Below are 12,654 nucleotides of genomic sequence, written 5' to 3' on the forward strand. Positions count from 1 at the left end.
TTTTGTTTTGGACTGGTCTTGAGATTTCACTGGTATATAGTATCTTGCCATATGTTGTGAATGTCCAATAAGCAAATTCCCTCTGTCAATGCCATTTGGCACCTGCCTAGTGACCTGCACACACACACACACACACACACACACACACACACACACACACACACACACACACACACACACACACACACGTATATGTATACATGTATATATGTATACACGTATGTGTGTATATGTATGTATACACACATATATGTACACACACACACACATACATACATACCTGGTAAGTATTTAAGTTATTTTTGCCATTTCTCTGCACCAAGAGGCTAAATAACTTGCCTAAGAGTCCACAACCAGTAGGTGTAAGTACTGAGGCTTGAGCTCAGCTCTTCCTTACTCTGAAGCTGACCTCTATCCATTATCCCATGATACCCCTACCATACATAGTAAAATACTGTCTATAAAGAGATCCATGATACTTTGAGCCCTAGATATCTCCTATCTTGTAAAGTCCAAGGAACAGGAGGCTCCAAATGAGTCTTGGATCTGATGGTCTGCAGCACTATACACCCGGCAGAAGCTCAGGAATTATGCTTTCATGTGTATGTGATATTTCTCCTAATGTAATATAAGCTCCTTGAGGGCAGCAATTGTATCATTTTTACCATGATACCCAGTAGTTATTTAATAGATGCTTGCTGATTGATTGATGCTATAAAACAATTCCCTAGGGGAAAAAAAAGATTTGTTTATTAAAGCAGAAGGAGAGTCTTTAGCATTAGATATCTAATTCTCTGGCCAAACCTGGGACAAAGAATTTGGAGAATCTGGAGGCAGAAGGAGGACTATGTGGAGAGTGATGCTGCGTGCGTGGTACTGGCCAGGATTGAGCTGTCTGCTCAACTGCTCTCCCAGAAGTCATTGCAGGCCACCATGAGTGCTACCACCAGTCCCACATGCTCCTAGAAGTCAACCATCTCTATTGTCATCCAGGCCCTTCATCACCTTGTCTGCTTTGTCCACATTCTTCTGGGCATCTAAGCAGCTTGGAAAGCTCATATGATGGAGGCTCCTTCCTCAGTTCATACTTTTACCCTAACCATAATAAGCATGGAACAATTGACAGGAGATTCCATTGTAGTCTCCTGTTCCAAGCCTATGGCTACAACATATGGGTGGGTTCTGGGCTGAAGTATAGTCGAATCTCTTGTAACCAGAGCCTGTGTGGTAAAATCAGGATTTTTCAAGTTGTAGAAACCCAAATGGAGATGTTGCTGAGCAAAAAGGATTTAGCAGTGGCTTTAATCATTCAAGGATTTGTGCTTTTGTTGTGAGCATTCCTTCCATAATACAGATTACAACATCTCTACAACTTAACGGATGGTCTCTAATAGCTGTGGTGGATGAAAAATTTCATTGACTGGTGACCTATGAATCTCCTGAACCAGCCTAGACTTGTCCTTGAACAACAGGCAAGGTTCGTCATCAGACATAGTCTCAGGCATAGAAGAAGAACTTACAAACTGCTGGAAAAGCCTTTGAAAACCCAGGGTCACCTGCTCTCCCTGATGAGGGATTACAGTAGGGTATGGCTACAGCTTGAGTTCCAAGAAAAGGATGAATTGGCAATGTAACAAGGGTCACCTAAAGACCCCCGAGAACTCTTGTCTCTGGAAACTCTTGCTTATTCACCCAGGTTCTGTGCTGGGTGTTTGGGAAAATAAATTATTCAAATTGCAGTCTAAGCCTCAACCAGAAGAATATTCTCTAATTACTTACAGACCATGGAAATAGCAAAACAATTAGTTAAGACACAATAGCCATACAATAAACAAGGAAAATAATTGAGATTAATAGAATAATTCTTAACCACTCCATAAACAAATGGGTATAATTCCTCATAGGTTCTAGAAGTTTTATAATCTAGGCTAGAAAAAGGGGCAGTCACTCAACTAGCATTTATTAAGCACATATGATGTACCAGGTACTATGCTAAGCTCTAGGGATACAAAAAAAGACAAAAAGACAGTCCCTACTGTAATGGAGCTCATATCTAATGGGGGAAACAAATATGATTTTATTGGCAAAGGGAATCCCTGTATGAGGAAACTCCCTCTACCAGTGCAGATTGGAAACATCTTTTCTTTTATAATTTTCGTTGCCTAGAGCAGGACTTCTTAAATTTTTTACACTTATGATGCAGTGTTAGTTGGTGTTACATGGCCTGAGGGCATGCACAGTGCAAAGTGTGCATGCTTTGTGTTTAGAACCAAGACTGCAGTAAAATGGAGTAATATAACATGGGCAAGAGCTGATAGAAACACCTTGGATTCATTACATATTTGATTTTTAATTAATTTTTGGTCATTATGTGTTCAGAAACCTTTTACTGTTGATATATACACACACATATTACACACATACATGTATACTTATACATATATATGTATATGTGTGTGTGTGTGTGTGTGTGTGTGTGTGTGTGTATATATATATATATATATGTGTCTATCTATCTAACTAGAGGTGTGTATAGAAAAGCAGGTTGTTAAACATTTACCAGCATACCCTTGAATGAAGGTAATATGAAAAGATAACAACAAAATATGATTTTTATACAGTCTCACGGGAAATCAGGAGTGGAATACAGCTGCCTCTGAATTCATGGTCCAGTAGTAAAAGCTCAGAGTTTGGTACTGGTTGTTTCATGAGAATCTATAAAAGCCTTTTAGGAAACAAGTAAGAGAGCTGTTACTGACTCCTTTCTCTAGTCTGGGACCATTGGGATTCTCCCAGGACTTCTGCAGTAGCACCACTTCCCAGGCTCCTCTTCTTCCTCTCTTCTTTCACTCTATCTCATCTTTCCTGGTCCTACTCATGGATGCCTTCAACAGTTCTGCTTTTTTTTCTAGACCTCTTTTCCTAGAAGACTTTCCACCAACTGAAGTCTTCTCCTGGTGGCACCAATGCTTCATAGCTAGACACACAGAGTCCTTGGAAATAAAATCCAGGGAATTTCTTCCAATGAGAGAATAGGAAATTAAGTTCTAGGGACTTTTATCCATATAAGGGTGATAACATGATATAGTAGAGAGAATTCTGAACTTGGAGTCAGAATGACTTGGTTTTTAACATAGCCTCAGAAGTTTATGACCTTGGGCAAGTAATTCACTTAACTTTTTTTTGCCCTCAGTTGCCTCATCTGTAGAATGGGGATAATATGTAGTAGATGTTTATTAGACCTCTATTTTATTCTAATCAGTATTCATCAGCTTAATATGATTCCACATGGGGTAGTGATTATAACTTCTGTATATTAGGCCCCAGAGCTGTGAACTGCAGGTAAGTTCACTTACTTAATCATAGGAAACTAACCAGAGGACCTCCACCCTTGTTTTTCCTTGTTATGGTGACCAAGCCCAGTGTGGTAGAGGTGACTCAATTGCATGGAAAATCCCCTAGCTATTTTTGCTGCCCTTCTGTCCCTGGTCATCCTTCTGTTGCCCAACATGGGGAGATGGCTATGAGCACTTAACCATGAAAGTGTTTGGCAGCCTATGGACTGCCTTTCTACTTGGCCCATTGGCCCACATAGATATTTTCACATCTGCTTATCAGCCTGGTACATAGGTTTGCTCATTGGCTTTGTAGGACCTCCTGAAAGGACAAGATAGGTCTGTCAAAGTCTGCTCATCAGCTCATTTGTCAACCAAAGGGATTCTATATTTCATGTAGACTGTCTTGGGGGATTAAGGTCAAGATCTATCCACCAATAAGACTCTGCATTTTACTGTGTCTCTTCTGTGTCACCTGGGTACCAAGTACTATAAAACTAAGGCCCTGGAAGAAGGGGGCATCACAAATCATGAGGGAGATCTGAGATCCACTTCATTAGAGGGGACTGTGAACCCTTTAATAAAGTGCAATTGGCTCAGAGCTCTGCCTCAGTTTCTTCTGTTGTAGGTTCGTCAATTTTGGACCCCATAAACAAGGACTTCTGTCTCACAGGGTTGTTGTGAAATTATAAGCCACAGGTTAGAGAATGGGGCCAGGGTGCTACATGCAGGTCCAATGACAATAGCAAGGAAGGATGACTGAAAGCCTGATAAAAACAACAGACTTCAGACACAAGAACTGAAAAAGACACAGTGGTCTGGGACCATTTAACAGAATGGGAAATAACAGTGCTATACAGTTCAACAGACCTCAAGGCCAATACCAGACTACATAACAGCTCCATATTTTAGATTTCTAAAGATGATTTTGAATAAGCAAACGGTCAATCAATCAGCAAGTACTCATTAGGTACCTGCTGTGTGCCAGGCACTGTGGAGAAAAGTTTAAGTGTGTCCAATGCCTCCTGTCTAAGAAGGTAGGAAAGTCTGCAACATGGTTTAGAAAAATTCTCACGTATTTTATCAAGTTTGGAGTTTCAGTTTTCTACAAAAGCGACATGTAAAATAACTCATTTCTCACATATGCCAGGTAAATTAGGCACTTCCCCATTAACCACTCTTTCTTACCACTCCCTCCCTCAACCATTTTATAACTGAAGTGCAGGGAAGATCAAGAATTTTACCCAAAGTCAAGAAACAGGTTCAGCATCTGAGTCTCCTGCCCACCCCATTCAGCAGCCTTTGTTTCTCTTGCAATATTAATGTGTTGGTCTTAGTAGGACACAAGAAGTTATTGGCAAACAAGATTCTCTCATCATTATGGTGGACTGTGGCTTCTTATCAGCATTTGATTACCCGGAAGCAGCTGAGACATGCAGAAAAGCTGCCTGGGAAGCCTACTTGACTAGATGTGGTGCTTGAGTTTCTCAAAAACACTTTTTGATGAAGATCTTATAAGTGTCTTAAAATATTTCTGCTTAAATTATTTGACCTCTCATTGACCATTTCATAAGATCTAAGTTGAAGAAATGAGGCAATTTGCCAGGCACTTGAATATTTAAAGATCTGGCATCACTCCTTGGTGATAAATGGTTTCTAAAGTATGGAAGGTGGGAAATTACCTGATAGATGATGCTCATTCTACTCCAGTTTCTAAATCTTTTAAATAAAGTGGAATTTTCATGAGTACACTGGATCTGTGATTAGGTTGAAATACTATAATTTAGTGCTAAATGTACCATATATTGCATTGTATATTTCTCCCCCCATTGTATACAATGGAGGACATCATTTTTTAAAGCATGGATTAAATGTTTTGCTTGGTGAATACCACCAAGACCATATTTACGTGCTACAAGATTTGAATGAAACTCCCTAAGATGTGAAAAGAAGTATTCATTCTAATTCAGAACATAGTCTACCAGATCCAGTCCTGGCCTTCAATATAGGGATTTCCTAACTGAACTAGGGAAAGTGGTCAATGCTTGATTGACAGTTGGTAATTCTAGATGACATAGCCCCTCCCACATAGACTTTGTATATTGTTATTCTTCCTTTAAGAGAGATATTGTATACTTCCTCCCATCATGTATAATAGAGGGCATCATTTTCAAAGCATGGATTGTATGTTTTGCTTGATGAATAAAATCAATACTATATATAAGTGCTGTAAGATTTCAGTGAAACTCTCTAAAATATAAAAAGAAACACTTATTCTAATTTAGAACCTGTCCTACCAAAGGCAGTCCTGGCCTCCAATCAGGGGTTTCCTAAATGAGCTAAAGAAAGTGGTCAATGATTGATTGACAGTTGGTAACCCTAGATGATATAGCCTCTCTCAGATAAACTTTGTATATTGTTTCTCTCTCTCTCTCTCTCTCTCTCTCTGTGTGTGTGTGTGTGTGTGTGTGTGTGTGTGTGTGAGAGAGAGAGAGAGAGAGAGAGAGAGAGAGAGAGAGAGAGAGAGAGAGAGAGAGAGAGAGAGAGGGAGAGAGGGAGAGAGGGGGAGAGGGAGAGAGGGGAGAGGGAGAGAGGAGAGAGGGGAGAGAGAGAGAGGGAGAGGGAGAGGGAGAGAGAATGAATAGAAACATGGAGTGTTGATTGTCATGACTGGCCTATGTAAGTCTCTTTCTTATGGAAGTCTTTGTAAGACTTTGAAAAGACATTAATGGAATTTCATTTCTTAGGAGACTCATAGAGTCATAGTTTGGAGAAAGAGTCTGTGAGTCGCTTGTGCAGTTAACTGTCTGTCTCCTAAGACATGAAATTCCATTATTTTTATTACAGGGAAGAAAAACATGCTAATATTTCCATTATCAATCTACTTAAAAGAAAATCTTCCAAGTAAGTCAGTGAATCAATCAGTTAAATGCCTACGTGTGTTAGATACTGGGCTAAGTGCTAGTGATACAAAGAAGAGAGGACAACAGTTTTTTCTCAAGGAGTTTACACTGTATCAAGGGAGACAACATGCATGGAGGTAGGTATGAGATTGAAATAGAGACAAAGTAATTTTGGTGAGGGTTTGTAGGACGATCTAGGGGAAAAGAAAAAAAATCGTGAGATGATGCTTATTCTGACTTTTGAGGGAAACTAGGATAGGCAAGCAGAGCGTGCATTCCAGTCATGGAGTCAGCCCATGACTCTCAAAAGCATAAGAAGGACATTGAATGCCATGTCTGAAGAACAGTAAGAAGGACCAGGATGACTGGACTGGAGGATGCATGAAGGGGTATAATGTTAATAAGACTCAAAAGATAGGTTGGGAAGGACCTTAAATGCCCAAGAGAGTAGTTTTTGTTTTTAGAGTAATGGGGATCAATTAGTGTTTATAAGCAGAAGAGTGGCATCAAATTTATGCTTTAGAAAATTTACTTTGGCAACTGTGTGAAGGATGGGTTGGAGTGGGGGTGATGTTTGAGGCAGGGGTTTCAGTTAGGGACTATTGTAATAGCCCAAGGAAGAATGGATGAGGACCTTAACTAGGAGAATATGGGTGGAGAAAGGAAATGGAAGAGATAATGATAACGACAATAATGACAACAGCAGTAATAACAATGGTGATTATGTGTAAGTAAGGCCACAACTTTGGGGTTTAAGGGTGCAAGAAGACAACTCATGAGAGATCTCAGTTATATAAGTCTGGGAACTCCAAAGGAAGAATTAGTTAGCTAGTTATTGAAAGAGTTGGCATTTTTAGTAATTTATTAAATATATTTATCTATATCTTTCTATCTATATGTATAATGTGGATCATCTTTGAACTCAAGGAAAGAAACAATTAAAGAAGCAATCAGCCAGTAAGAGACTGAAGCAGAGGAGTTCAATAAATTTTATAAAACACCTATGTACCAGGCGCTGTGCTGAGTGCTTTTATAAATACTATCTCATCTGATCCTCACAGCAACCTTGTGAGGTAGGTGTTACTATCATCCCTATTTTTGTTGTTGTCTTTGAGTTGATTCAATCAGATCCAACTCTCCGTGACCCTTTTGGGTTTTTTTTTTTTTTGGCAAAGATACTGGAGGGGTTTGCTATTTCCTTTCCAGCTCATCTTACAGGTGAGGAAACTGAGGCAACCAGGATTAAGTGACTTGCCCATGGTAACACAGCTATCTGAGGCTGGATTTGAAGTCAGGTCTTCCTAACTCCAGGCCCTGTGCTCTACCTACTGCTCAGCTAGCTGCCCTAATCATTATTTTACAGTTTGAAGAAACTGAGGCTGACAGAGATTAAGTAAGGTCTTGCCCAGGGTTATATAGCTAGAAGGGTATGAGGCTAAAGTTGAACCCTGGCCTGACTAACTCTAGGCTAAGTACTCTATCCACTGCACCAACTAGTTGTTTTATCTTTTTGGGTCTCATTTCTTCAACTCAAAGATGCAAAGAATTCCACTTACTACCTACCACAAACTATTCTGAAAGTAAATGCTGAATGAAATCATTATATACAGGGAAATCATCCATTTCATTTCAGGTACTTAGCCTTTAAAGGTTTCCCTTTGAGGCTCAATTCAAGTGCCTATATTAGACCTTTCCTATTCTCCCCAATTACGTTGTGTTTTGGTATAGGACTAGACACGTGATTTCGTTGTGCAAGAAACTCCCAGATGAGAAAATTCCCTTGACCAGTGCAGGTTGGCATCTTCTCTTATGCTCTTAGAGTTACCTAGGAAGTGGAAGAAATGACTTATCTGGGGTCACATAGTCAGTATGGGTCACAGGTGGGGCTTAAACCCATGTCTTTCTGTCTCTAAGGCCAGCTCTCTATCCATTCCACCTTGTTGACTTGTATAAATTTCATACATTTCTATATACATGTTATTTCTCTAAACAAATGATGTAAGTTCTTTGAGGGCAGGGATCATTTACATTTTTGTCTTTGTGACACCAGTACTTAGCATAGTGCATGGAACACTATAGAAACTTAAATAATCACCTGTTGAATTGAACAGAAATGAGACACAGCCACCTGTTAGTTCCAGCTCATGAAAACTGACCTTAGAGATCTGAAACTTTAAGGAACACCTCAAGACCTTGGTCTTGAGAAGCCCAAGAAGGAGACTTGGAAAGGTCGCACAAATTCTTGCTTGATTTAACAAGCAGCTAAAGAATTACCTTTTCTAAATTGCCTTGTTCAAGTCTGAAGGCCAGCTGCAGCCTATTGTTTTCACCCTATTTTTTTGCAGTTTTTTTCCTTTTGTTCTATTTCTTCTTTCACAACATGACTAATATGGAAATATGTTTCACATGACGGCACACATATAACCTATATCAAATTGCTTACCATCTTAGGGCAGAGGGAGAAGAGGGAAGGAGGAAGACTGAAAATTTGGAACTCAAAGTTTTTAAAACAATAATGTTAAAAGTTATCTTTACATGTCATTGGAAAAAATACTATTTAAAAAAATAAATTGCCTTGTTCCTTAAAGGGAGCATACAAATTAAATTTTGGTTAATCAAATTCTACTGAAGTGCCCTTGGGGAGTTTGACCTTTAGAGGAACCATGCAAAGAATCTTTATGAAATGTGAAGAATAATCTCCAAAATGACCCTATTTTGGACATTTGGGTTTTTTAATATAGAATGCACTTGTCATTTACTTAAATTATGCTATTGACTATGGGATGGCCATCAGCCTACATTTCTATAGGAAATGTGAACAAGATGTAGTCAAGAGTCTTGTTCTGGGGAATGTGGGGAGAGTCATCATACTGTTTGCGTCTCTGCTGTCTCACAAATGCTGTACCTTATAAACGTTGGGAACACAGCTTATAGAAGGGAGAACGAACATGGAGCTCTGGGTTCCACCATCCAGGTAAATGTTAGCTTTCCTTTGATGTTCATAGGCTTTTTCCTATCACCAGAATCAAGTTGTTAAGACTGTTCTGTTATTCTCTTTCTTGTTCTGCTCCTCCCTCCCCCAACCCTCTACCCAACCACCATGCCCCCATTCCACCCCATCCTCCCTTCCACCATTCATTCCCCAGATTGTATTTTGTTTTCAGAATGGCCATGAATTCTACTGGAAATGAAGAAAAAAGTGATAATATTAATGGCACCAATTCTAATTCACTGATGGTGAACTGTAGGCTGCCTTCTAGGAACTAATTCAATTTCCTTCTTCCCACAGTAAGTTTGAGAGGGCCTGGCATGGGACTTGAAGGGTCAAAAGGGGAGGGAATAAGCATTCATATAGCATCTACTATGTGACAGGAACTGGGCTAAGTATTTTTCTTTTTTTACAAATATGCCATTTGATTCTCACAACAATCCTGGGAGGTAGGTGCTATTATGATTCCCATTTTACAGTTGAGGAAACTGAGGCAAACAGAGTGAAGGGACTTTACCAGGGTCATACAGCTAGTAAGTGTCTGAGGTAGGATCTGAACTCAGTTCTTCCTGACTCCAGGCCTAGTGCTCTATCTACTGCACTATGACAATTAGGCTGAACGTTACTAAGGCTTCAGTTTGTAGAGAGTGAACAAAGTATATAAATATAGCTTGGAAATAAAAGGCTCTGTTTGGAACAGAAAATTTGTCTCTGGTAGACAAATATCTTTATGTCTAAAGAGTCATATATTACTCACTTTTATTCCAGTCTAAACATAGCTCATATTTGCATTACATTGTATTTGAGTTATCTGAGGTATAGCTCACCCCTTCTGGGAGAATACAGTTGATGACTTGATGGTGGCAAAAGAAGGGACCTCCTTCTCATCTTGTATTTTCAGCCGGATGGGCTTTTTTACTCCCCAGAATATATTCAAAATTCCTTCGATAACTAGATTGTCATCTTCAGTCTAGAAAACAAAATCTCATCAACACTCTTTGTAATGTATCAAAAAATTCAATATTCTCTCTAAAAAACATAACAATTCAATATGAAAAATGCAAAAATAAAGTCTGTTAGAAATAACAGCAGGAGAAATTGACAGAAAAAACCATATTTGTTTGGTTTCTCAATTTGTCCGCAGACAATTTCATTGTTCAGGGCATCCTTTCATGCTTGATAAGAGGTATAATAATTCATTCACTGATTTTTAAGATAAATATGTAGTGGCATCTTTTATTTTGAAATTTCTTCAAGTATCCCTCCTCTCTCCATTTCCAAAGAGCCATCTCATAACCTTCAAAGACATATACAAGAACAGTAGAAATGCAGCTATAAAGACAAAGTACAAATTATGCCCAAAAGAGACAAAAGAAATATGAAGAGGTCCTATATGTTTAAAAATATTTTTAGCAGCTGGTGGTACAGATGAGAAGCAACAAAAAAATTGTGGTATACAAATGTGATGAAATACTATCATACTGTAAGAAATGAGGAAATAGATTGTTTCAAAGAGATGTGGAAAGAAAAACTTATATGACTAATGAAGAGTCAAGTGAGCAGATCCTGAAAATGGAATTACTATAACATCAAAATTATAAAAATGAAGAATTTTGGAGTCTTTTTTAAACTGATAAAGAATGAAATGAGCAGAATCAGAACAACTCCTGTAAATACTGGTAGGTGGTGCATGCGATAGAGAGCTGGATTTGAAGCTAGGAAGATCTGAATTGGAATATTAGCTATGTTGCCTTGTGTAAAATCACTTTGTCTATATCTGCCTCAGTTTCCTCAACTGTAAAATGGGGGTAATCATAGAACATATTTTCCATGGTTGTTGTGATGATCAAATAGATATCCTAAAGCACTATGTAAACCTTTAAAAGCTTTATTGTTGTTGTTATTACAATAACAACTCTGAAAAGAAACAACTTTAAAATTTGCAAGAAGTATTCAATGACCACCCATTATTCCAGAGGACAGATGATGAAATATGTTATCTGTCTGTTCACAGAAGGGTGATGGATTTAGGCTTCAGAATATTTTTGTACATAGGCAGTGAGGGAACTGTTTTTGCTTGACTATGCATATTTGTTACAAGGAATTTTTTTTTCTCTTTTTTATCAATGGGGTTGGAAGTGGGAGGGAAAGAAAATAGATTTACAACTAATTAAAATGAATTTGTGTTAATTATGTTCATTAAAATATTTTTTAAAAATAGAGAGATTGGTGGGGCTCCAAGTGCGGAATGCTGCATGTACTTTCTGATGATGTCACTGTATTGTTAATTTTTGCTTGTTTACTTTGTTACAAGAGAGTTCTCATAGGGTTTGGGTAATCTGGAAATGTTTTTAATGTAATAATAATAATTATTATTAGAGCTAGCATTTATAAAGTACCTGTGTGCCAGATATTATACTAAGCATATTACAAATATTATTTTATTTGAATCATATGACAAACCTAGGAGGTAAGTTATGTTATTTTCCCCATTTTGCAGTTGAGGAAATGGAGGCAAACAGAGGTTAAGGGAGTTGCCCAAGGTCACACAGCTAGCAAGTGGCTGAGGCTAGTAAAAGCAAAACATGGCAACGTATTTTTTAAAGAACTATTCCATATAACAAATAACACTGTTTTAAAGAAAAATAATGGCTTAACAGATGTAATGGAACATTATTGTGCCATAAAAAATGATGAAATGGATTATTTCAAAATTAACTGGTAAGACCTTTATGAAAGATGCAGAGTGAAGTAAGCAGAACAAGGAAAACAACTGATACAGTTCTAACAACATTAGAGGGAAAAAAAACCCTTTGAAATACGTTAGAATTCTTATCAGTGCAATAAAATTTATGAGTCTAAAAGAACTAAGATCAAACACTCCACTCACCTGAGACGGAATTTAAAATGGTGGTGAATTTAAAATGCAGAAAGAAATATCCATTTTTGGACAGGATCAATGTGGGAATTTGTTTCACTGGACTATGTAGACCATGAGAGATTTGTTTGGGAATGTGTTTTTTTTTAAATGGAGGACTATTTTAGAAGAACTAAATAACAAAAATAAGTTTTTTTTGAAACAAAATTAATAAAGGATTTTTTAAAAAAGAGAGACTTGATACTTGGCCGTAACAAATGGTTTCTTGTATAGATTTCTGTAGTCTGTTTGTCAGGATTTTATTAAAAACTCTTGAATCAGGGGGCAGGTAGGTAGCACGGTGGATAGAGCACCAGCCCTGGATTCAGGAGGATCTGAGTTCAAATGTGACCTCAGACACATAACACTTACTAGTTGTGTGACCCTGGGCAAGTCACTTAACCCCATTGCCTAGAGAAAAAAAAAGGAAAAAAAAGAAAATTCTTGAATCAGTATTTCTTAATGCTCTTGATTTATTTTGTTGTTTTGGTCATTTCATTCCCAAGTGAC

At 38.1% G+C, this 12,654-nt stretch overlaps 1 protein-coding gene across 1 annotated transcript in view; it reads right to left on the reverse strand.

Annotated features, from left to right (window-relative positions):
- Positions 1-12,654, reverse strand: part of RASSF6 (Ras association domain family member 6) — a 66,172-nt gene that overhangs the window by 14,565 nt on the left and 38,953 nt on the right. The window contains exon 4 of the mRNA XM_020988485.2: positions 10,055-10,197. Within this exon, the coding sequence (XP_020844144.2) occupies positions 10,055-10,197 (143 nt within the window). The remainder of the gene's footprint in view (positions 1-10,054; positions 10,198-12,654) is intronic.

Source organism: Phascolarctos cinereus, unplaced genomic scaffold (assembly GCF_003287225.1).
Source record: "Phascolarctos cinereus isolate Bilbo 61053 unplaced genomic scaffold, phaCin_HiC Scaffold_9;HRSCAF=440, whole genome shotgun sequence".
Lineage (NCBI taxonomy): Eukaryota > Metazoa > Chordata > Mammalia > Diprotodontia > Phascolarctidae > Phascolarctos > Phascolarctos cinereus.